Source organism: Onychostoma macrolepis, chromosome 03 (genome assembly GCF_012432095.1).
Source record: "Onychostoma macrolepis isolate SWU-2019 chromosome 03, ASM1243209v1, whole genome shotgun sequence".
Classification (NCBI taxonomy): Eukaryota; Metazoa; Chordata; class Actinopteri; order Cypriniformes; family Cyprinidae; genus Onychostoma; species Onychostoma macrolepis.
This window is the reverse complement of record NC_081157.1, coordinates 29573621-29599559: the sequence shown is the minus strand read 5'-3', so window position 1 is coordinate 29599559 and position 25939 is coordinate 29573621. Positions and strand designations below refer to the sequence as shown.

The 25939-nt window shown below is 36.8% G+C and overlaps 1 protein-coding gene across 2 annotated transcripts in view; it reads right to left on the bottom strand.

Moving 5' to 3' along the window:
- Window positions 1-1595: 1595 nt before the first annotated feature.
- Window positions 1596-25939, bottom strand: part of ttyh3a (tweety family member 3a) — a 66767-nt gene continuing 42423 nt past the window's right edge. The window contains exons 8-15 of one of the 2 annotated variants that reach the window (XM_058768458.1): window positions 24990-25045; window positions 22699-22791; window positions 21242-21334; window positions 20080-20216; window positions 11216-11389; window positions 10316-10391; window positions 8079-8180; window positions 1596-5006 (exon numbers count right to left, since the gene is read on the bottom strand). In XM_058768458.1, the coding sequence (XP_058624441.1) occupies window positions 8100-8180; window positions 10316-10391; window positions 11216-11389; window positions 20080-20216; window positions 21242-21334; window positions 22699-22791; window positions 24990-25045 (710 nt within the window). In that variant the 3' untranslated portion in view covers window positions 1596-5006; window positions 8079-8099. The remainder of the gene's footprint in view (window positions 5007-8078; window positions 8181-10315; window positions 10392-11215; window positions 11390-20079; window positions 20217-21241; window positions 21335-22698; window positions 22792-24989; window positions 25046-25939) is intronic. The other variant, XM_058768459.1, reaches the window with a different exon arrangement.

The following is a 25939-nucleotide window of genomic DNA, read 5'->3' as shown; positions in this document are numbered from 1 at the left end:
ACACAGGCCCAGTGAAGCGGCAGCTGTCTGGCGGCTGACAGGAAAGCCACTATGGTGGGTGTCTGTCCTGTTTGTGACACTGACCCCCATGACTGATGTCACAGCAGAGGTCATAAACACAACACTCTGATTTCTATTTTCCTGTCAGGCCCCAGACTGCATTCAGTGCATTTGCATTTACTATCTTTTGGTTTTAAAACATAAATTAACCTTCAAATTTCAACCAATCCCACAAGCAGGGAAGTAAACATCAGTGAATTTCTAAGAATTTTTGGTTAAATGTCAAACCATCCCATTTACAGCAAGTCTTAACAGATCAAAACAACAAAGGCACACCAAATTCTGTGTAATTCACAATCATGTAGCTAGCAACCTAGATTCCCAAATGCCAATACTCATCTTCAAACTGCAATGTAGTTAGCAACATAATCTATTTGATTACATACAATAGGTAACACATTCTTATGGCTTTTAGATTACTTTTGACCTAACCCATAAGAACTCTTTGTTGTGAGCATCATGAATTGCAGTAAACATCACATTATGCCAAGGTTTCCTGAACTGGGTTTCCTGAACGAACGGCATGAGGTTTGCGAGGTGATGAAAAGCTAATAATTCATTAAATCAAAATGGCAAATTATAGTAATTGTGTGATATCTCCATTTTCTGTGTAATTATAGTCACCTGACTAGTGGCTGGTGTGTGCAGTTCCATAAAACTGGAAGGCTTTCTGAGTGTATATAAGCAGTAAGAGTTTTTTTTAGAAAGGAAATTTGAAAAAAATAACAATAATCAGGGCGAATCAAATACATAATTAATCATTTACTGCCATTAATTACATATTAAATAACGTAATAATGTTACATATATATGTAGTCTATTATTATTTTTTATTTTAGACAACTAAAATAAATTAATATATAGTAATTCTTTAATTATTATTAATATAATGAAATTCAGAACATAATACATCAAATTCAGCAGTAAGTATACACTTACTTACACTTTTTTTTTTTTTTTTTTTTTTAAATAGAGCTACTGTATGTAGAGAACTGCATCCCACATTGCAATGCAATGGATTTCTTTGGATATTTTTTTTTTTTACACAAAATTTGATTAAAATGTAAACCTGCTGTTTTACTTACTAATACGAAGTAATACCCACAGCTTTTCTTTGAGTAGTAGGTCTAAGTAAGCTTGTATAACAATCTGTTCAATGAAACAATACTGCCCTCTTGTGTTTATATGCTAGAACTGAGTCGGTATTACCAATGAGCCACAAGGGGTGTCAATTAGTACAAATAATAAATGTGCAATCTTAACTAAATAAATTCAGAATTTATATAAAATGTCAGCTTTTTATAAACACAAAATCCTTGAATAAGCACTATAACTATAAATACTATGATAGTATTAAAAAGATCAAGAATAAAGTGATCTTACTTCCTAATTCAACCCAAAAAACCTTCTTTTGATCTTGGATTAGTCAGAAAGGTCACCATTATAATAATGTAATTTAAACATACTCACAACAGTGCACTGCTGTAGACAGAGAAAAAAAAAAACTATGCAGTTGAATATAAAAGACACATTCATCAGTTAATGTTAGGTTTAATCTGAAAACACAGTTCAAGCTCAAAAAAACCCACAGGTTTTACATTTACAATATTTTAGTAACTGAAAAAAAGTTCATCCTACAGTGAAGTCATATAAAAACATCTTGATAAAAGACCAAAATCATTAAATCGCATGAGACAAAATATTTTGTGCTTCCTAATATGTCTAAAAATATGCCACGAGGACTATGAAATTCAAATAAAAAGTAATTAAAAACAAATCCTGTTTGTACTATATCACAGCACAATTACATGTCCTTAACAGGGCATTTTCTTGCAAACATTTGCTCAATATACCGTATATACATTATTTTTGCAGTATGACATTACCAAGGAGTAAATGGCGACATAAAAACAGAGATTGCATCATCACTAACATGGTCATTTACAGAGAAAAATAAAAACACTCCCGTCAGCGTCAACGTCAGGCTCATGTTCACAGGTGTCTCATCTGGTTGCTCAGGCCACACAGAGCTCATGAGAGTCCACTTCAAAGATGCGAAACATTTAGAGATATAGGAAAGCTGTCGGTTATTGGCACAGTCGAGGACGTAAGGACCTCATCATTCATCACAAAAGCATCAATCAAGAAACCAATGCAAGCGTCAGTAGCACACAACATGGTTCCACTCCATGTTTATAGGATGACCATGCCTTTGAGAAGCAAAAGAACTCACATGGTCCAATAATTGCTGAAGAACACAATCCAAGGCTCTGTTCTTCTCCATGAAGTTCTTGCTTGTTTTCATAAAAGTCTGGGACCTCAGGAGCAACGCTGTCACATTGGCATTTGTTATTAGTTCGCATTTAAACGGCATGCAGATCTCTAGGAGATGGAAATCAGGGTTCAACAATAAGAATGAACCACCAAACCAATGCTTTAGCTATTCTTCACGAATTATGAACCTTTATCATTATGAATTTAGAGCATGTGGATAACAAAAATGCAACATTTTTGACTGCTTTTTGTTGAGCCCTGAAATGGTAAGGATATGACCTGGACTTGGTGTCCTGAAATTGAGATGTTGGCAGTATGAGGAAGGAGGCAGTCAGTCCTGAGGTGTGTGTGTGAAGGTGGAACCAAAGATGCCCATGATATGAGAACATTGGCACCACTTTATAAGGTCCAGAGGGGAGATGCATTCATACTAGACTCGGTCTACAACATCAGAGAGAGGTCTTTTGAGGAGAAAGGGAGTTCACCCTGATCAGATGCCAGCCTCCTGTGTGTCTGTGCTCTCATCAAGGGGAAAAAATTCTGGATGACAGCACATCACTTTTATGTCCTCTTCTGGGATGGCAAGTTTCCCCTCAACTCTGGGAATGAAAGCAATTTGTGGTACAGAAGCAACAAGCCCAGGAAATTGCGGGATTTGAAAGTCACACTGAATTACAGCACAAGTTACTGAGGCTTGCGGCTCTCTTCCATTTCTTTGAATGAGAGAAAAAAAAAAGACAGTACACTGATGACTTTACTTCCTGCCATATTGGTGTCCCCTTTCCTGAGGACTAAACTGATTAGCAAAATTAAGGTCCAAATGTTAAGTTTACATTGTGTACACTACAATGAACTTCTCCCATCTTCTTTCCTAGAACAGCTAAGCGATGGCAAATTGTCCAAGCTGGTCCCAGTGTCTCTATGTTTGTACAGCAATAGGACAAATGTAATGATCCCAGCATCAGACTAAGCAATTTTAGAGTTCTGTTGAATTCAGACTGAAACTACTTGGATATAAAAGCAGTTTGAGGTTGTCCAGATCATCAGCGTTTGGTCAAAATCCAGGTCATCAAGGTTTGGTCAACTATCTGATGAGGTTTCCTCAACTTCCTCTTTGTTAGGCTGGTTTTGTCCAGCTCTGGTTATCCAGGTTTTCCAGTAATGGCAGTGGATACAGCCCAGTTAAATGAGTAGTTGGTTTAATTCAGTCCATCTGTATTGAGAAGATCCCAACAAGAATTTCAATAGGTAAACATCTACAAACCATAATTTCCTCACTGAAAACTCAAGCCTGTAAATGAGATGAAAAATCCAAAAATATATTCTCCTCACAACCAGCGTATGCTACAGATTTAGGCCTGAAACATACTATACACGAGTACAAAAATGCATAAGCTAACTGTGCTAACTCAAACTTGATTTCATGCATTACACTGGAATCCATAACGCAACAAGTTTGCTAAAGCAAGCATTTCCGTCAACTTCCACAGTCAAATTTTTATCTTTAAGGCTATTAGAGTCATGAAAAAGCAATTTTTTGAAGAGAAACTTGGGCTGCGTCTGAAATATAGTGCACTATTTGGTGTCTGCAATTAATCGTGAACATGATCAAGTACACTCGCTTCCATAATTCACTGCAACTGATGTACACTCAATGGTTAGCTGTTATTGAATACAAATGCACTGTGAGAGTCATGCCGAATATATTCTACCAAACTTGCCAGAAGACTGTGTTCACCACTCCAACAAATTCACTCACTCCTTTTCTTTCACTTATTTAAGTGGACTATATTAGTAATGCAGTGAATAAAACATAATAGGTGTATCGCCCCCTTGAGTATGGAGGTTAGCGCCAAAGCACGTACAATGAGTCGCCACATTCTTGGCGTCTGCATTTGTTTACTAGAGTAGAGTATGTTTTTGGACTTCTTTCTCACACCATTTCATTAGAACAGCTACTGTTAATTTAAAAACTGCAATCTAAGCCTAAACAAGTGGAACCCAATTACTGAATTCTGGGAAAATTCTCATTGATCTCACGCTGTTCATATTAGATCGGTTCAGTTATATTACAGTAGATGCCACTGATGTAAACGGTAGAGTTGGGATGTGGCAGTAGGTCCTGCAAATGGAGAAGGTCACATTACTTCAAATGACCAGAGGACAGAGGCTACACAGGAATGTAGGGTTATGGGCGTTAAACCCTGTCCAGTTCTTCAGTTTTGGACCTTTCTGAACCTCTGGCAAGAGCACCACAAATGAGCAAGGGCAGCATGGATCAACACACACACACGTCACTCAATGTCTCTGTAGGTAATGAAGTTCATACTCATTACAGGCGCTCACACACAAGCACTCAGGGCTGAAAGTAACCCTACTAGCTGCCTGAACTGAACCGGCCATCTGGAAAAAGCGCAAGAGGCCTCTGGAACATTCCTCTGACAGCAGTATTTACATGATGCAAGGACGTCCTTTATCAGCTGGGTTGGAGAGCAAGCATCAAAGATGGGTGGGCCTGGGGTGAAACCGGTCTGGGCTGTGGGAACAACGTGGCTGAGTGGGAGCTTTAGATTGAAGGGAAAAAAGACAGTGTTCCTCTAGTTTGCTGAGGTGCTGCTGTTGGGGTCGGGCCGGGCGTTGGCCAGGTACTTGGCCCTCATGCTGGATGTGTACTGGAGAGAAACAAACATTGAGAAATAAAAAATACAAAATCATTTAGATTTTAGACTTAGTTCTCACAAAAAAAAAAAACATGCTATAGATAGTGCAATTAAGTGTGAACATGCCTGGCTGTCACAGTGGCACTGTTAATACCTGGTATTAAAGGGGTCATATGATGCGATTTCTTGCTTTACTTTTCTTTAGTGTGTTATGTAGCTGTTTGTGTATGTATAAGATCTGCAGAGTTACAAAGCTCAAAGTCTCCCACAAAAGAATTTATTCTATCTAAAAGAGAAGGCTGATCCAGACCAGGCTAAAGCGCCTCATTAAAACACGCCCCCACATGTCTACGTCACGATGTGGTTATATTTGCGTAATGCCGCCCAAATATTTACGCAAAGAAAAGGCATGGTTTCAGTTACCACAGTAGTGTTGATGCAGCCACGTCAGGGAGACGCTGTGTGTTTCTGTGCGAACGCAAAAGCACTTTATTTGGCCTTCTCAAAGTAGATGCAATTAGGAATCATTGGTTAAGATTCGTTTACAACAGAACAGCACAACACAAATGTTTGAATTTGTGCAACGCATTTTATGGACGACAGTTTCCTGAACCTAGGAGAGTACAAGGCTGGCTGTGCACAAAGGCTATTTCCAAAAAAAAAAGGGTTGAATTCCGACTTTGCTATGACAATCTGGCGCTTCTGTGACTGTAAGTATGTTTTGTTATTAGTTTTGCGCAGTGTAGAGTAACGCGTCGTGTGTGAGTGAGAGTGAGAGTGAGAGTGAGAGAGAGTGAGAGTGAGAGTGAGAGAGAGAGTGAGAGAGAGAGAGAGAGAGAGAGTCACAACACAGTGGAGTCAGCGGTCTTAACCGCGGCTTAAGAGGCGGGGCATAGAGGACCTACAATAATGTACAGTATTTGAAAAATAATGTGTTTTTTGAACATTAAAAAGCATGTCAACATTTTGTTACACCAAACACAAAATAACGATCTTTAAAATAGCATCATATGACCCCTTTAAAAACAGATGCTTCATGATTTCATGGATGTGTATTAGGGATGCATTGTAAATGAATTATTTCATAATTAAATTTTTATAAAAACATACTTTATTATATTAATGTTAAAATTTGCTGAAAATTCATTCAAAAGTGTTAATTTGATTAATTTAAAGATTAGGTAGTAATCTATATGTAAAAACAGGCATTTAGCATGCACAACTAAGTAACCAATTATGATGCCAAAAATTATAAAAATATCAGCTAAGAAGAAAAATGCTACGGATATTGTATATTGTGCATCCCTAATGCATAATGCATGCTTTAAAAATGTTTTGATTGGAAGCTGTACCTTGAAAGATTTGATACCCTTGTTTTGGCATACTGAGTGTGTTAGTTAAGTTAAAATATCAAAATAACAACAACAACAAAATAAATAAATAAATAAATAAAATAATATAAACTAAAATTGGGATAAAATTGAATAAAAACTATGTAGACATATTGGGGAGGGAGAGGGGGCAACCAGTAATAAAAATGACAAAAACAAAAAAACCAAGGAAATTATATATAAATGGTAACACTTTACAATAAGGTTCATTAGTTAAACATTAGTTAATGTATTAACTAACATGAACTAACCATGAGCAATACATTTGTTACTGTATTTACTAATCTTCGCTAACGTTAGTTAATAAAAATACAGATGTTCATTGTTAGTTCACAGTGCATTACCTAATGTTAACAAGATTTTAATAATGTATTATTAAATGTTGAAATTAACATTAACAAAGATTAATAAACGCTGTATAAGTGCAGTTCATTATTAGTTCATGTTAACTAATGTAGTTAACTAATGAACCTTATTGTAAAGTGTTACCTAAATTATGTATTGATATATATCTCAATGATACTAAAATGACACTTATCCACCCATGGTGACTTTAATAACAGGTGTAAAGTAGTAACAGAAAAAATTATCATAAAAATAAAATGTATCATAATAAAATGAACAAAATAATAATAATAATAATAATAATAATAATAATAATAAAGTCTGTCACAGCACACCCAGAATCATTTAGACAGCCTTGTGGACGCAACATTAATGTGCTTGTAAAGACTGAACTAGTGCAATTAGTATTTATTGGTGATTAAAACGGCAAAAAAAGCATTTTAACTTTGACTGCTTGCTGTTTTGATAGAGTGAACAGATAAATACAAGTATAAATACTATTCTATTTTCTACTTTTTTTTTTTTTTTACATATAAGCTAACCGCTAACATGATTGAACATACAAAAATGAGGAGACATATCTTTATACTTCTGGACCTAAAATTACCCTAATACAAACGTAAATCCTCTTTTGATTCCCTTAAGCTTATTTTATTCTTACCGAGGCGTTTAAGTGTGGCAATATAACTGGCTGATTGCTCTTATCTGCTCTATCTACATTTGCAAAATGGCTAGTTCAAACAGCTGCAAATAGCTTAATACTGAGATAATGAGTCATTCCCACAGATGGGTATTAACAAGTTCAGTCACATGTTTCTAAATGAAAGACAAGTCTAATCTGCACATTCAAGTCCAGTGTACACTAATCATCATCAGTTTACAGATGCATATGTAGCGACTAGAGCTGACAGATCTTAGTCAAAACTCAAATTTCAACATATCAAGCTGATACTGATAGCATCCCTAATAGGACTACCTAATAATATTTACTTTTTCAATCAATTTACCTCTATCAATTTAAAGACTGTCAGTGTGAATGCACCTTCAGGATGCTAATCATTAGCCAAACTAAATTAAAAAGCAGTTCTCTCCCTTAATGTCTGCCTTAATGCATTTTATTCCTCTGTGTGTTCTTGGAAATTGGATTCTCTGTCAGATACGTGAAGAGGTAATGCAGGTGGAGGGAGAACATGCCAGACCAGGGATCCACACAACAAAAACACCAGGGGCGAGGGCAGCTTGCTTGGGTCAGAGCGAGGGTGGTTTGGGAAGGAATCACCCTCTTGTGTTTTTTTGTTTTTATAGGGAGGAAGGTGGGCCAATAAGTGGGAGTGAGGCATTTGAGTACCTGTTGGAATAGCCGAGGCTGTTACCAAAACGAGCGGGAACTCTCCGATGGCTTTAACTGCCAGCTGTGACGGCTGTTACTGTCCGTGGATGTCAAATACAACTGTGTGGGTTTGCAGAAAAGAAAACGACAAGAAACTGTAGAGCAGATAGACACCACTGACTGCTTCTCCAGCTCACAAGAAACACGTACACATGCACTCCCAAACACACACACAGCGTCTAGAGGACACAAGACCAGACATGAGGGTGTGAGGGGACACAAGTACACGGTGTGAGTGGGGTTAACTTACATCAGCAAGTCCTGACAATCTGTATTTCACCTAAACTACCAGCGGCGAACTCATTTTAACACAGATTTTTAGCTTCATTTAAAGTTTGTCCATAATGTTAATGTTTCTTAAAAACAGTAAATTTGTGGTCATGTAACTTATTTGTCAAAAATGAAAATGCAAGCGTCGGCGTCAATAGCCTTGTGAGCAGCGCGCCGACATACAGTGCCATTGTGCTTCGCGTGTCCTGAGTTTAAGTCCCGGCTTGTTGACCTTTCCCGATCCCGCCCCCCTTTCTCTCTCCCAGTTCGCTTTCTGTCTAGCCACTATCCTATTATAATAAAGGAAAGAAAAATAAATTAAAAATAAATAAATAAAATGCAGGTAAAAAAAGATGAGTATATGTATGTGAAATTTAAACAAACAATAATTAGACAAAAATAATGTAATACATTATTCCAAAATTAATGTAAAATAATGTATCGAATGTAATTGCAAAAGTCAACTATAATAAGACACTAGCGTTCACCATTAGTTATATAAAAATATATTTTAATAATATACACTAATCTTATAAGCAATCTTAATCAATAATTTTTTTTTTTTATAAGATCATAAAACTGGATTCTCATCTGGTGGGATGCACGACTCTAATAAGATGCAAATACATCAAATAAGAAAGAAAAAGAAAAAAAAATTGTGCCGTTGTCTAACATCAATAGCGTAGTGATGTATGAAGCACAGCTCAGACAAAAGTCACTTTCAAACCAAGCAGTTTTCTGTTGAACTTGAATCCGTTGTGAAATCTGCATAAGGAAATCATTCGCCTTCACACTAAATGATTGGATTTCGCACAGGAAAATTCGCTAAAAGAAAACCTTGAAAACCAAAATAATGTGTGTCTGAAAGCACACGTCATTATCTCCTCAACATCATGCATCCACAGCGCCACCTAATGTTCACAGTTGTAATGCCAAGATTTAAGTGAACTTATTTTGGTGCTTATGGCAGGCGCTCGCTCAAAAGAAATCTATTTGAGTTTTAGTCGACTAAGTGGTGCAGAACAAGTACTCAAATAATTAGCCACCTTCTGACATTATTCGTGTCTGTTAATGAGTGAATGCTAACAGTCCTACCAACTAATCTCCCCAGTGAATTAGTTTCTGGGTTGGCAGATTCCTGCAGATAAGAATGAAACTGACAAGCCATACTGTCTGAACTCTTAGCCAGACCATTCTTTTAAATGTTTTTTCCTCAGAAATGTTAATCGCAAAGAGTACAGCAAGACTGTTGTCCATGGTGCTAATGTTTGCATTGTGCTCTAGTTCTTATTTTGGGAACTTCATATTAATTGGCTCCCAAAAGGAGTTGTTGAAATGCATTAAAAGTCTATGTGAAATGTCAGAGACACTCAGGTAATCAATCACCCCTCTTCCATGTTGGAGCACTGAGTTTAACAACCCGATTTCAGCAATTACAGGTGACCGTGTTGATACCTCGCTTCAGTTATCAAGGTGTTTCGAGTCGGTAAGTGGGCAGCTGGCTCAAAATCTCCATTCTCCTTTTCCTCACACACACAAAAAAATCAATGCGACATCGATCTATGACTATAAATCACCACTCTACCTAAACTGTTCTGTAAGATTGGGCAAGCAAGAAGTTCCCAACAGCAGAAGTTGTCCAACAGCAGTTGGCTTGAAAGGTCAGCTTACTCAACTTAATCATTTAATTAGACATTTACTTGAACAGAGTTCAGGGCTCTTTGTAATGACTTGCTGTGTACAGTGAAACTACAGTGGGGGAGATCATTGATTTACACAAGCAAACTACAAGAACGTGCTATTTGAGGTGAATATTTAAGCATTCAGGCTGTCAAAATGACTCTGTGGTTTGTGCGTTAGTGTGTTTGTGATTATTGTATGTTTGTGTGTGTCGTCATTCACTGAGGACGAGTGCAGATACTTACAGACGGAGGAGGAGATTCTCTCCCGATCAGAGGAGTGTTCTCACAGCGAGGGTTCTGGAAGTTTGCATTCTGGGTCCTGGAAATGAGATACAAGATCAAAAATCCTCCTGCATTGTTGTTACTAATCTGTTTCAAATTTATTGTACTTGTTCATTTACGCTACCATTTAAAAGTTTGGGGTTGGGGAGATTTTTTAAAATGCTTTTTAAAGAACAAAAATACAGTAAAAACACCAATATTGTGAAATATTATTACAATTTAAAAGAAGTGTTTGTTATTTGAATGCATTTTAAAATGGAATTTATTTCCATGATGTCAAAGCTAAATTTTCAGCAACATTACTCCAGTCTTCAGTGTCACATGATCCTTCAGAAATCATTCTGATATGCCGATTTGCTGCTCTAGAAACATTTATTATTATTATCATCATCATCATCAATGTTGAAACAGTGCTGCTTAGCACTTGCTGCTTTCAGGATTTTTTGATTCTAAGAATTCAACTTCTAATAGTAAAAGTAGTAGTATAAAAAAGAGCTTAATAATAATAATAATAATAATAATAATAATAATAATAAGTGCAATCATTATACGAAGCAGTTTTGTGATCTAAATAATGGTGTATTTATTTCCATAGTCATTTTAGGTGACAAATAAAAGTTTCACTTAAATTACTGAGTTTATCATTTATAAATGAATGTTGGCAGTTGGCACATGGAAGAACCAAAAAGAGATGTAATAGAAAATGTGTGAGCATCACTAAGAAGTATTGGTCAAACTGAATATCAGGCTATTTCTACAAAAAACTCCATGGATCCTTCACAGAACGGACAAGGTGACCTGTATGTGTTCATAGGTATTGGTTGTTGAAGTCATACAGGGGTGTGTGTGTGTTTAACTCACATGTACTCAGTAACAGGAGCGTTGCTGACAGTGTGTGCTCCTGCAGGGATGCTGGTCTCGCTGCCGTAGCTGCTGCCGCAGCTGTAGAGACTGGGCATGTGCACCCGGTACAGGTTATCATGATTCTGTCTGCCTCCAGGAGCCATGGACTCCTCCTCACTGTCCTCATCAGGCCTGTATGCACAAACACACACAACAGACACAACAGTACTGTTAGCTGGAATCAAATAACCGTTTTTATTCAAAGCAACTTATTACAGGGACAGATGCATCAGCTCAAACTGGCTTGAGCTCAGTGGTGATACTTCATTGATTTCAGAGGACATCAGCTGTAGTTTGTTTAATCTATTGTTTAATCTGTCAACACAGCACAATGTCACGCAACTTGTGAATTGCTGTGAAGCCGCCTGATCTCTGTGGGAGCGTGAACTGGAGTAAAATTTCCAGTTAGCAGTGTTGGACACTGCATATAGCTGACAAGCAGTGTCAAAGTGCAGACAGGACCCCTCAAGTTATCAGAGAGTTGTCATCTGTACCCAACACTCGGTAGAAGCAAAATACCTGCTGTTGATCAGCACCACCTCCAGAACAAAAAAAGGAAATACGGTCAGGTAAAAATCATGTCATTTTATTGAAAGTTTTATTGATAAAAATTAGCAACGCAGTAATTACAGCAATGCATAATGAATCAATGAATGAGTATGGGACAAAATCTAAATAGACGAACAAATAATTTCTGTTAAAAATTTTGGGGTCGGTAAATTTTGGAGTCAGCAGAGCTCACTAGGATTTAAAGCAACATGAACTAGAACAGCGTGCTAAAAACAGCTGATTTTGAAAGGGTAAAGGAGGTGTTTTTTCCACTACCATTGAGAAATTTTAACCAAAGTATGTTATAGAATTTTCATTAAGACCCTAAAGAATCATATCAACTTGTAGAAAACGGGCATCCGATGACCCCTTTAAAAACCTAAAAAAGAAAAAAAAAAGAAAGTCTTACAACCCCAACCTTTTGAACTGTAGTGTTAACATGTCACTAAATATATGTGACTCTGGAGCACAAAAGTAGTCATAAGTACCACAGGTATATTTGTAGCAATAGCCAACAATACATTGTATGGGTCAAAATTATCGATTTTTCTTTTATGCCAAAAATTATTAGGATATTATGTTCCGTGAAGATATTTTGTAAATTTCCAACCGTAAATATATCAAGACTTAATTTTTGATTAGTAATATGCATAGATAAGAACTTCATTTGGACAACTTTAAAGGTGATTTTCTCAATATTTTGCACCCTCAGATTCCATATTTTCAAATAGCTGTATCTTGGCCAGATATTGTTCTATTAAACCATACATCAATGGAAAGCTCATTTATTCAGCTTTCAGATGATGTACACGTGTCAATTTCAGAAAATGTACCCTTATGACTGGTTTTGTGGTCCAGTATCATCAGTGTAGTCCAATAAATAAATAAATCAATCTTAATTCAAAGTGGAAAGCCAAAACTTCAGAGAAATGGATGAATTCACTCAAAATAGGGAGGGGGGTATGCATACCACCTTGATATGCCCAACTGTACATTAATAAATTCCATCTGATCTTCACTATCAATGTGTCACACTGTGGTATGAACAGAAGAGGGCGCTCTCTGCTGTGTTACTAATGACAAACAGGAAGAGCACATCAAGTCCACATAGAGGCATGTGCTCTGCTCGTGTTCAGCTGCAGGGAACAAAGAGAGCAGCATGCATTTGACCAAAAGGGAGGACATTTTATCGTTTGAGGGAAAGCCTGGAACCACACAAATACCTGCATCAGTGACTCTGTGACTCTTGACAGACCACTAACAGTCTGTTCTCCTGTGTCCACTGATTGGATTACATGTGACCAGGAACAGAACGAGATGCATCTGCACTGTGTTAGCTTAATGAACGTGAATGAAAAAGCTGATGGTGACCAGAGAGAAAAAAAATGAACACTATCAGAAAGGCTGTGAAACAGTGTGGCGCTATAAATATACAGATCTGGGCCGGCCCCTGCTGGACATGTTAGATTTAACTATTCTACTATACTTGAACTATTCAGTATACAGTAGTTCAGCTTCAGTACAACTCCAGCCAACACTTGAAAATTATCACTGGCATAATGTGTGGTTGCATTATTGCCCACAAAAGTAAACTCAGAGGTGATCCAGTAAACAACTTGTTCACACTAACGCCCGTTTCACAACGCAAGCGTGAGCTTCACGGCAGCGTAACTACAGCGTCACTGCAGCTGCAGACTCGCCAGAGTGTTCACACTGGAAGAGTTTGTTCAGCATCACAGCCCAAAACGATATTTCTTTACAAAGACAACTATAAATTTGTTTTTAGAAGTTGGTCAGTTATAACCTTGAAAGTTTTGAAGTCTTGGGGATTCGCTTGTAAATGGTAAACAACAAAAACAGCTCCTATCATGTTGTTTCAGTCATACTCAAATATAAAAAGTGCTGTTTATACTGTTTTTTTTGTTGTTGATGTTTGTTTATTAATAATATATACTTTTACCCATAATCTGCATTTCTTATAAAAGCTGTCAATAATGAATGAATAATGAATTTCTTATGTAGGCCTACTGTATATACTCCATTGTAACTTAAGATCCTGAGCAAGATGAATTGTTCGTTGTGAGTTTGATAAAATGCTTTAAGTTATACTTTGCTTATGGAAATTAAAAATGAAAAACAAGTCAAAATGGGTAAATCTTCTATACATATTTTTGATTGTTTCCTTTTTCTTTCCTGACATCCTCTAATTCGTCTTAAAACACACTAGACATGCGTATTCTGTGCATTTTTAGCACGTTTTGTGAAATCATATTTATTATTTATTAATTATTATATTAATTGAGTGTGAGCAGCGCAGCAAAAATAGACTCGGCTCCTGAAACCATCGCTGCTCACGCAACGCTCCTGCTTGATGCTCACGCGCTGCTCCTGCTCCCGGTGTGAACACACTCATTTGTTAACATGGGTGCCGAAAAAATACGCTGCTCATGCACCGCCCACGCTCGCGGTGTGAAACGGGCACGAGTCTGAATTTTCAGTACTAGGTTTCATGACAAAAATAATTATACTTTTATGCCATTTAGTTGCAGCACATTTCAATTTTTGAGTTACCAGCGATACTTGTTAACCTATGATGATTTTCTTGAAATTTAGTAACTTTTTCATTTAGGGTCATGAACAAGGTTTTGACACTTTAATATGCTGAAGAAATGCGTGCACAAAATTTCTATTAGGATTATGATGTTTGCAGGTCAATTTGACTTGTGTATTTCATGGTTAAAGGCAGCTGCACAGACCCAAAATAAAAACAAAATACATAATGTCAGTTTCTTAACTACTCTGAGGGTATTTCTGGGTAAAATGTTAAAAATAGTTACAACACCGTTTAAAATATTTGTATTTAAAAAATCTGCGGTTACATACTTTAAAAAAATAAATAAATCCTGTTCTCTTTTTTGTTATTGTTGTCAATGCATGAGAAGTATACATGTTAAAATTTGTTTTTGTAAATTTGTAATTTGTTTTCATTGTGTGATTTTTTTTTTTTTTAATCAGTGAAATTGAATTGAATCCAATTTTTTGATTTTTACAAGGGGTAACTCTGTACTTTTTTCTTTCTTTCTTTTTAAATGTTGTGCTGGTCTAGGGCACCTGACAATGTGACATCAAGTTTTTTATTATAAAAAAAAAAATAAATTCTATTAATAAGTTTAATTTGTATAGCACCTTTCCCAAGCTCAAGGACACTTAATGACAAAAGCAATATAAGCAACCAGTACATACATAGATGGACAGTAGACATTTGCCAAGTCCAGGACACACAGTTGCAAACCATAGTAATAATACATATAGTCAAATGCAGCAAACAATCAGATACAGTATTAAACCATAACAGTTTCAGAAGAAACAGATAATGACCGATAATATTGGTTGAACAGATAGGTTTTGAGTTTAGACTTAAATTCGTGCAGTGTGGTTATTGACCGAAGACACAAGGGCAATGAATTCCAAATTTTAGGAGCCATAACAGAGAAAGATCTCCCTCCCATAGAAGAAAGGCGAGATCTCGGAATACAAAGAAGTTCCCCTCCAGATAATCGAAGTAGACGAGAATGAGTATATGGAGAAAGTAGGTCAAAGAGATAAGTAGGTGCAAGACCGTGAAGTGACTTAAAGGTAAGCAGAAGAATTTTATACGAGAAAGTAAAGAAAGTGATACGTGAGGAAACGGGTAGCCAGTGGAGGTTAAAACGAATAGGAGTGATACGAGCAGATCATTTGGTGTACGTTAACATTCTTGCAGCAGAATTTTGAATATATTGCAAACGGGAGATGGAGCATATATTACATTTTAAAAGATTTATAAAAAAGCCTGTGTGCACCTTTAACACCACCAAAACAATTTTTTGCATATAAAAAACTTTGAATGTTCCAAAATATTTCCCAACTTCACACAGTTGACATAATCGGTGTCTACCTCCTCCACACTGCAAGGCCTGCCACAGCCTGCCTAAACTCATATTCAGAAACTGCTAATTATTTATAATGAAGATGTAGTGAGAGTAGCTGTGTACTATGAGACACACACACTTATGAGTGTGATAATTACATAATATGCTTAAGCTGGCGTCTTTGTCCTTTCTATCTCTTCCAGTGTAATCCTGTTTGGCTGATGCAGGCCTGTCCTGGGAGATCAGCCGCATGGGCCTGGACCGGGAAATTATTGCAGTTTATATAATTATGGGAGGAAGATGTGAGCGATTCCCACACAGGGCGCTTGGAAGGAAGGAACAGGGGGGAAGAGATGGAGCGAGGCAGCTGTTTCCGTTTAGATTTTGACCGAAGAGCGTGATGGGAGCACGAGGTGTCCAACCATAGTCTTCAAAACAATGCCCATGGACACACAAACACACCACTAACTACTTCCATTGTTGTTTAATCTTTGGTTTAATCCTCCCGAGTGCATTAACTACAAAAATGATAACTGCTAACACTAACTTGTGTGGGAAAAGAACAATGTGTTTTATGACAACAACAAAACCGCTGCTTTCTCTTTAATGCACTATAAGCCTGATAATACATATTTCATGTGATATAGTGTTGGGAATATATAGTATAAGGTCACTATCAGATGCTTACTTTTAGTAATAGTATAGTTGTCATAAAATTGTAGGTAGGTATAACGTATACGTACACATACATACATATATATATATATGGTTTTAATATTATTAATCTAAATGTCTACTAAACTAATGTATAGTAATGACAAACATATACAGTCATGACCAAAAATATTGGCACCCTTGGTAAATATGACCAAAGGCGGCTGTGAAAATTAATCCTTTTGATCTTTTATTTAAACAATTCACAATAATCTAACCTTTCATTGGATAAGAATTTAAAATGGGGATATCATCATGAAATAAATGCTTTTCTCTAATAATACACACTGGCCACAATTAACAGCACCCTTTTATTCAATACTTTTTGAAAAAGTACTCCATTTGCCAAAATCGTATAGGAGTTTCTCCTATAATGCCTGATGAGGCTAGAGAACACCTGACAAGAGATCAGAGACCATTCCTTCATCCAGAATCACTCCAGACTAGAGATGCGCGGATGATCTCAAACGTCACCCGAATCAGCGGTTTCAAATAAATTATCCACCCGCCACCCACCCGCACCTATATTTTTCTCTGATATAAATAACCGACCCGACCCGCACCCAATCGTCACTTTACAATGATTCTAATTAGACTAATTCTTATTTTTGCACGATGATATGATGAATGGATGGTTCATTTTTAACAGCAGATTCAGTGATGTGAGAGCTGATCTGCGCACCATGTCTGCCACGCATTATGGCTCCGACGCGGCCACCGGAGCTGATCACGGTCGCTCTAGTCAAGACAATGCTTGTTTATACCCATAGACAGTGGCGCCTGCAGGTGTATGGCTGTACGCACTGTGCATACCATGAGCGCTCAGACTGACTTGAGATTTGCCCCGCAAACATTTCAGCAGTAAATTAGACCCGTGTATGGGAATACAATGAATTCATGATGATGTTTTACATTCAAGCTGCCCTTAAAATCTATAGTTAAAAGTTCTTTAAAATCATCTGGAATGCAATAAAGTAATTTTAAAAGCTGTTTTTAAAGCATTTGCTGCATGGATTAAAAAAAAGGCTAATAAATAATTCACATATCAGACAAAATTGGTTGCAGAAAATCCTTTAAATTTTAAGGAATTCAGAGCAGAGCAACATAAAAATCTGAAAAAATATAATCGGGCCTGTTTTAGGCTTTTCCTTATTTTTATATTTTAGATGGTGATGAAAAATGACTTGCCATCTCCTCATTGGACGTGCCTTTAGAGAGAAATGCATCTTTACGGATTACATAATGAAAGAGTTTTTGTTTTCGGTTTGAATTATTTCATTTTAAAGTAGTAATTTAAAGCTTTCTATAGATATATTTATTATATTTGTGACTCAATTCGTTGAGTTTCGGTTCAGCATTGTGAAGTGCTCCTATTCAAGACTAGACGGCAAGCGCATCCCCGGTTTTCCTATTTATTTGATAAAAGCACAATGTTTTGTTGATATTGTGAATGCACACAAATAAAAGTAGACCCTTTACAGTTCCGAATGATGTATAACTCTTACCTTTATGAGCAAAAATTACAGCGTATTTTAAGTTGTTTACACTATCAAGAAAAAATGCAAGTGACCGCTCTGGCACCTCCATGTCCTGCAGAGCACGCTTCAGCTTCCACTCTTCACACAAACGATTAAATATGCACCTAGCGCATTTATATAGTTCAAACATTTAAACTAACATTGTGATATGCTTGAACTGTTTATATCTATAGATTTTTAGATAGAAGTCGTGATGATTTGAGGCTAAATTGATCAAACATAGGCTTTGATCAGCTCACTGTCTGCCGCTGGCCACTTGGTCGTTACTTAAAATTAAAAAAAAAAAAAATTAAAAACAAAAAGTGCTCCAAACGTTTTTATAAATTAACTTTATAAAGAACGAAACAAAATATAATCACTTTACCATTACATACATATGGAACAAAACGTCGTCGGAGCCGTAAGGGGTAACAGGCTAATACAATGATAATAGGCTGCTTTTAAATGAACATTTAATTAAAAAACAAAAGTTCTTCTTTGGCCAGATTATAGTCTACACTTTCTTAATAGCATAAACACACGCTTTACTCCATTCAAACTTTATCTGGAATGCCACTGTATCTGTCACTGCAACTTCCCGAACAGGCGAACACAAAAAAATGAAATCTGCATGTCTGTCTGCCTGATGAAAAAATGAATTTAAAACATTCATATTTTAGAGAATATTTGAATCACTAATGATTTCTCATCCACCCGCGACCCACCCGCAATTAATTAGAATGTATTTTTTATTTCATGATCCACCCGACCCGTGGATACAACCGCCATCCGCGCATCACTACTCCAGACCCTTTAGATTCCCAGCTCCATGTTTGTGCTTCTCTTCAGTTCACCCCTCATTTTCTACAGGGTTCAGGTAAGAGGACTGGAATGGCCATAGCAGAAGCTTGGTTTTGTGCTCAGTGACCTATTTTTGTGTTTTTAAGGTTTGTGTTTGGATTATTGTATGCTTAGAAGATCCAAACATGGCCCATTATAAGATTTATAACAGAGTCAGTCACTTTTAGATTTTTTATCTGTTGGTATTTGATAGAATCCATGATGCCATGTGTCTAAACAAGATGTCCAGGACCTCCAGCAGAAATATAGGCCCACAACATCAAAAATACAGCAGTATATTTCATTGTACACATGGGGTACTTTTTATCCCCGTGTTCACCAAACCCATCTTGAGTGTTTGCTGCTAAAAAGCTCATTTTTTTAGTTTCATCTGACTATAGAAGCCAGTCCCATTTGAAGTTCCAGTTGTGTCTGATAACTGAATATGCTGGAGTTTGTTTTTGGATGAGCGAGGAGAATTTTTCTTGAAACCCTCCCAAACAACATGTGGTGATGTAGGTGTTTTTGACCCCGAGACTCAACTATTTTCTGCAATTCTCCAGCTGTGGTCCTTGGAGGGTCTTTAGCCACTCAAACTCTCCTTCTCACCGTGCATTAGGATGATATAGACACACATCCTCTTCCAGGCAGTTTCATAACATTTTATGTTGACTGGAAATTCTTAATTATTGCCCTGATGGTGGAAATGGGAATTTTCACTGCTCTAGCTCGTTTCTTAAAGCCACTTCACTAATTTGTGAAGCTCAATTATCTTTTGCTGCACATCAGAAATATATTCTTTGGTTTTTCTCATTGTGATGGATGATTAAGGGAATTTGGGCTTTGTTTTCCCTCCTATTTATATTTCTGTGAAACAGGAAGCCATGGCTGGATAATTTCATGTTCATAATCCCCCTGGAGTGCTCAAAATTGTGAATATGAATGGGAATATACTTCAGAGATATTTTACTCATAAGAATTTCTAGGGGTGCCAATAATTGTGTCCAACGTGTATTTGAAAAAAACATTTTTCATAGTGATATTTCCCCATTTAAAATTTGTATTATCCAGTGAAAGCTTAGATTTTTGTGAATTCTTTAAATAAAAGATCAAAAGAATTAATAATGCAGATTAATTTTCACAGCCTTCTTGATCATATTTACCAAAGGGTGCCGATATTTTTGGCCATGACAGTATATATATATATATATTTTTTTACTTAACTATAATAACCCTTCTATAATTAATAATAATTATAAAATTTATGAATTTCTTTCTCTTCAGATCTCACCTTTTGCCATGCCATGTGTGTGGCACACTGCAGACGACGGAGGTGAACATGAGAGCTGTGATGAACGAGAACAGCACCAGGTAGATCAGGCCCTCCAGTCCATCATAACACACTCCAGACAATGCTTGCACATAATCCTGCACACAAACAGAAAGACAATCACAGCAGTGCACACAAACACTGCAAATTCTGTCATCATTCACTCACTGCCATCATTGACTTTCTTTCATCAGCGGAAGCACAAAAGTAGGATACAGGTTTTGAACATTATGAGGATGAGAAAATAATGACAGAATAATGTTCATTTTTGGGTCAACTGTCACTTTAAATGCCTTGCATGCAACAGCACACACACAGAAACCAGTCTCTGCTGGGTATGTGGATAATAGATACAGAAGAAATGAAAACACTCTCTAACTGAGAACTTCTGTGGTAGACGGCACCATATGCTGCAGAGAGAAACAGGGCTTTTAATAATACATGTTGACCGAACCGCGACAAGCCCTACACATGCTGCTATCAGAGAAACATGGCAGCGTCTTCCTTCCTCCAAATTACTCTCATTATTAACTGCAAAATTGCTCCATTTGTAATTACTGCCGGCGCTGTTCTGCATCTCCAGCACAAACTCTCCCACATACGGTCTAGATGCACGGTTTGGACCGTAAAGTATGTTATTGCTTTTGCAGAATGAAAACACCATTAATAATGTATAATGGATTTCCAAAAATCCATATTTTAGCCGTTACTTTCTCTTCTCATGGGAAGGAGATGCACTTCTAGGACCACCCACACAGCAGGCCTCTGTCTCTCAGCCCTGAGGAGGAACTCTAGTCATACTGAATCCCGAAATATCGGACATCTCCATCATCTCAGAGAAGACAGGCTCCAAACTGCAGCAATAAGTACTGGTAAGGTTTAGAGCAGATAGAAGACAGAAACATATACAGTATATATACACGTGTGTGTGTGTGTGTGTGTGAGAGAGAGAGAGACAGAGTGTTTGTTTGTGAGAGATCTGCAGGTGGGCTGCAAACCTGGTTTTTCATGTCACAGAAGCCCGCGGGTTGAGATTACAGTGAAAATGGTGGCAAGATGTGCTTATTTTAGAGTCGGAGAGGAGCCGTATGTGCAAAGTGGTCATATACTCTAAAGCACTTACCATGTGCAAACTGCGGCAGTCCACAAGAGCAGTGAGCTGGTGCAGTCCAACTTCAGTGGTGTTCAAACCCCCCTGAATTTGCTCAAGGTTTCCCTAAAAAACCAGGCACACAGTTTAAAATAAAATGGTTACTCTAAATGCAATGTCTAAATTTACATAGACGTTTAAAAGTTATTTGATCAAAAATACATTTAAACACCAATATTGTCAACTATTATTACAATTTAAAATAAGCATTTTCTATTTTAATACATTTTTAAATGTAATTTATTCCTGTGATACAAAGCAGAATTTTCAGCATCATTACTCCAGTATTCAGTGTCACATGATACTTCAGAAATTATTTTAACATGCTGATTTGCTGCTCAAACATTTCTTGTTATTATTTTCAATTATAAAAACAGTTCTGATACTTAATATTTTGTTGAAACCATGATACAGTTTGTTTCAGGATTCTCTGATGAAAAGAAATGTCAAAAGTACAGCATTTATTTGAAATATAATTTTTTTGTAACAAATGTCTTTACTGTCACTTTTTAATGTGTCCTTGCTAAATAGAAGTATTATTTTCTTACTGAACCCAAACTTTTGAACAGTAGTGTTCTAATTTTATTCTATACTACCTTTTTTAATTTGTTTTATTTAAAAAAAAAACTTGACGCTCCAACACTCTCTATTCTATTTCTATTCTACTACTTTTTTTCATTTAAAAAAAGAACCCTCTAACACTAGCGTACTCTATTGTTTTTCTATTCTATCTACTTGTTTTCTTTTTATTTATTATTTAAAAAAAAAAAACTTTTCAAGACTAACTGAGACTTGTCACAGTGCTTACATATTATTGCTCTTTTGTTGGTTTAGATTGCTTCTATTGTCCTCATTTAGAAGTTGCTTTGGATAAAAGCGTCTGCTAAATGACTAAATGTAAATGCAGTGCATACATTAGGAAGTATAATCAATATCCTCATTTCTATTCAGTCTTCATGAGTCCAGCACACAATGGCACACACACGACAAAGCAAAACATTCAAACAGGAGGATGTCAAAGAAGAGAGGCTTGTTTTTTCTTTCTTTTAAAGGCTCAGTGTTGTGTGAGGTCTAAGTTGTATGAAGTTGCAGTGGTAATCAGATTTTGACTGGTTCTAAGGGTGAAATATTTCCGTTGATTCAGCGGTTTCTCTCAACGCTTGTGTTTTAGCGAGAGGACGGCTTTCTTTCTCACATGTACAGAATGTCAGCCATCACTTTGTCCCTGAACACACACAGATGCTGCACAATGACAGAGGCCCAGGAGTAGTGAACACACACAGACAAACATTTTCACACAGACACTACAAAAGGACCTGCAAGCTTTTGTGCATCAGGGACTGTGGGAAATGGACCATACATACTACATACATGCTCTCAATAAACACACACACACAGAGTCATACAGATATCTACATACAAGCGCTCACCTTTGTTTTGGGGTATTCCCGGACTGCAGAGCGCAGTAGTTCTGACACATCGTCCTGCATTTCCACCAGTGCTTTGTGACTTCCTGACAGCTTCTACAACAAGAAAAAACTAAAATCACTTACATGCTGTGTGCAAACATCATCTCATTTATAGGAATCTGGTTAGTACACTAAAACTAGCCCAAAAACCTATAGATCTAAACACATTTTTGTAAATCTTAAAGTGACCCAAATAAAAATGAAACTAAAAGACAGCAGTTGAAAAGCTAATTATAAAAAATGTAAAGAAAGAAGTCACCAAGGCCACATTTATTAGATCAAAAATAAATCAATAATAATAAATTAAATTTTAAAAAGATCCCTATTTTTCTTTTTAAATAGAAATATTTTACAATATTATTTACTGTCACTTTTGATCATTTGAATGCATCTTAGCTAAATAAAGTATGAGTTTTTAGTATAATTCATAAAACTATATCATTATTAATAAGGCGTGTAATTATTTGATTCTGGTTATTTTCTGAAAGACACAAACATGCAATATTAAGATCTCGACAGGTAATACAAACTGGGTTGTGCAACTTCCACTTCCTGCCCAGTGCAGAAGTATTTCCTCAGTGTTCATTCACTAGCACACACCCAAGCTCACTCCACTGTTAATACTGCAGCAGCAGAGAGAGCTGCTTGCATAATGCAACAGTGCATTTACACCCAGCAGCAAAAGTCAGTACAGGCTCTTGCATCCGGCCATTTAGGTGTGTCGCAGAGCATTTCAAGAGCACAGGTCTTGAAAACATGAATATTTGAGACGCCAAATGGCCACCGTGTCAGCTTTGTCTGCCGACAGTTCCACAATGATAGGCTGGAAAATTTGCTGACATTCACTGAAAAAGAGGCAGTGAAAGTACAACATGTCCTTCTTTACAGAGCTCACAGAAGACTTCTGAAGTGAAGTGTGGCCAAGTATGGTGACCCACACTCTGAATTTGTGCTCTGCATTTAACCCATCCAAGTGCACACACACACTGTGAACACACACCCGGAGCAGTGGGCAGCCAATGCCTCCACTTTTGGCATTCTTCACAGAAAAAAACACCTCTAGTTGTTTTGAATGCAAGAATGCGTGTCTTGTGTGAAGGTAACTGCTTATGTGCATTGTAGACAGCAAAGCAACTCTGATTTTTAAAACAAAGCATTGAACTTGTTGCAGAATCTTCAACATTTGTCTTTAAATGTTCTTAAAATATTCCTTGGAGACTGAAATCACTATCCATTTCAATACATTGCAGTCTCAGATGTGAATAAGGCTCAGTTCATCTGTATGCTGCATGAGAACTGGAGGAACTCCATTCAGCTGACAAAGTAGAGCATTCAATCTCCATATGGGCATTACCCTTCATTTATATTAAATGACATCAAGACAATGGAGACATAATCCATCAATCATGATCAGTTAAGAGCTGTGATTTGTCTGAATCATGCACATACATTATTCAAATAACGACGTGGAGTCTGACTCTATTAACTAACGGGAGGCAGGAAGCCAAAGGAACACACATTTCCACTGAGCAGCTCACAATGAGAATGCTAATGTACAGTGGCAAACTAAACAGGGGGCGGCACTTCCCCTGTAATGGAGTATGAGGAGAAGAGGTCTTTCAAACTCCAGTCAGATACCTTGCTGTCCATTAACTATCTACAGAAGGAATGCCATTAATAGTCCCTCACACCTAAGTGCACTGGACTGAACTAACTCTCCCAGAGTCTGATGTTAGAATCAGTAACTAAAACAAACTATTAAAAATATTTTTGAAATAAAATAAATATTAGAACTTTACTAATTTATTTATAATTATTATTATTTTTTTTTTAAATGACAAAAGCACATAGAATTTAAACTGGAACAAAATATTAATAAATACTATAATAGAATATAAATAATACTAAAATAACACCTGTTAGCATGTTGCTAACTTTTTAAATTACCTCATAGCAATGAATTCTGGGATTACCATTTCCATGATGCACACATGTAATGCTGTATTATTATTATTATTATTTTGCCAAATTAGATACCTATAATGGTGCATAATTCTGCTATTTGCAAAATCCTTTCTGTTGGGAATGTCTCTATGATGCCAGACTTCTCCAGTTAGGAAGCTCACTAGTGTTTGAAAAGAGCCGATATACTTTTTCTGAAGACATCTCTCAGAGATTTGTGAAAGTGAGGGATTTAGTTAACAGATAAAATCTGAATCAATGCAATCAAGAGAGGTAGAAGCTATGATTACCTGTTGGAAGGGGTTGACCTGACCCACGCTACATGTGAGGTAATACTGCAGGATATCTGTAAAGAGAGAGAGGGGCAGTAGGTCAAGAGCAATGCCATGAAAGAAATCAGCATTTATCATCTAGATGAAGACCCACTCAGGTATGAAAGTTTTTCCATTTGCTTGCATCTACAAGCATATAATACAATTTTATTCACTGTGCAAGTCATTATAAACCTGAAACTTTCTACAAATCGTTTCTTTTCTTTCCGTTTCACATCTGCCCAAAGCAGATGAACCCACACACTGACACACTGTCATTTACTGAGCTCAGAGAACCCACGGCAGCCATGTCAGGTATCTGAACAGCTATATTTCCAACCACAAGCAACTAGATTCCGTCCACAAATGCCTCACACTCCCAAGCTAAGCCGAGCATCTAATTTCTCTCCTGCAGAAGAGAATTTCCCAGTCAATGCACAAGAATCAATAACTAATCCCAGACCAAATATGCAGATTTGTTTGCATGAATATTGAAGGAAAATCTGTAGGAGAAATTTAAACATGCTACATTGCGTTTAGTTAAAGGGATAATTAAGATATTTTTGATGAAATCCAAGGGTTTTCTGACCCTGCATAGACAGGAATGCAAGTGAAACGGTCAAGGCCCAGAAAGGTAGCAAGGAAATCGTTAAAATAGTCCATGTGACATCAGTGGTTCAACCTTAATTTTATGAAGCCACGAGTATACATTTTGTGCGCAAAGAAATGTGTCGTGGTACTCTCATGAACGCACATTGAAGACTGACACGGAAGAGAAGAAATTGTTGAATGAAGTCATTATTTTTGTTTTCTTTGCGAATAAAAAGTATTCTAGTAGCTTCATAACATTAAGGTTGAACCACTGATGTCACATGGACTATTTTAATGATGTCCTTACTACCTTTCTGGGCCTTGAACGTGTCAGTTGT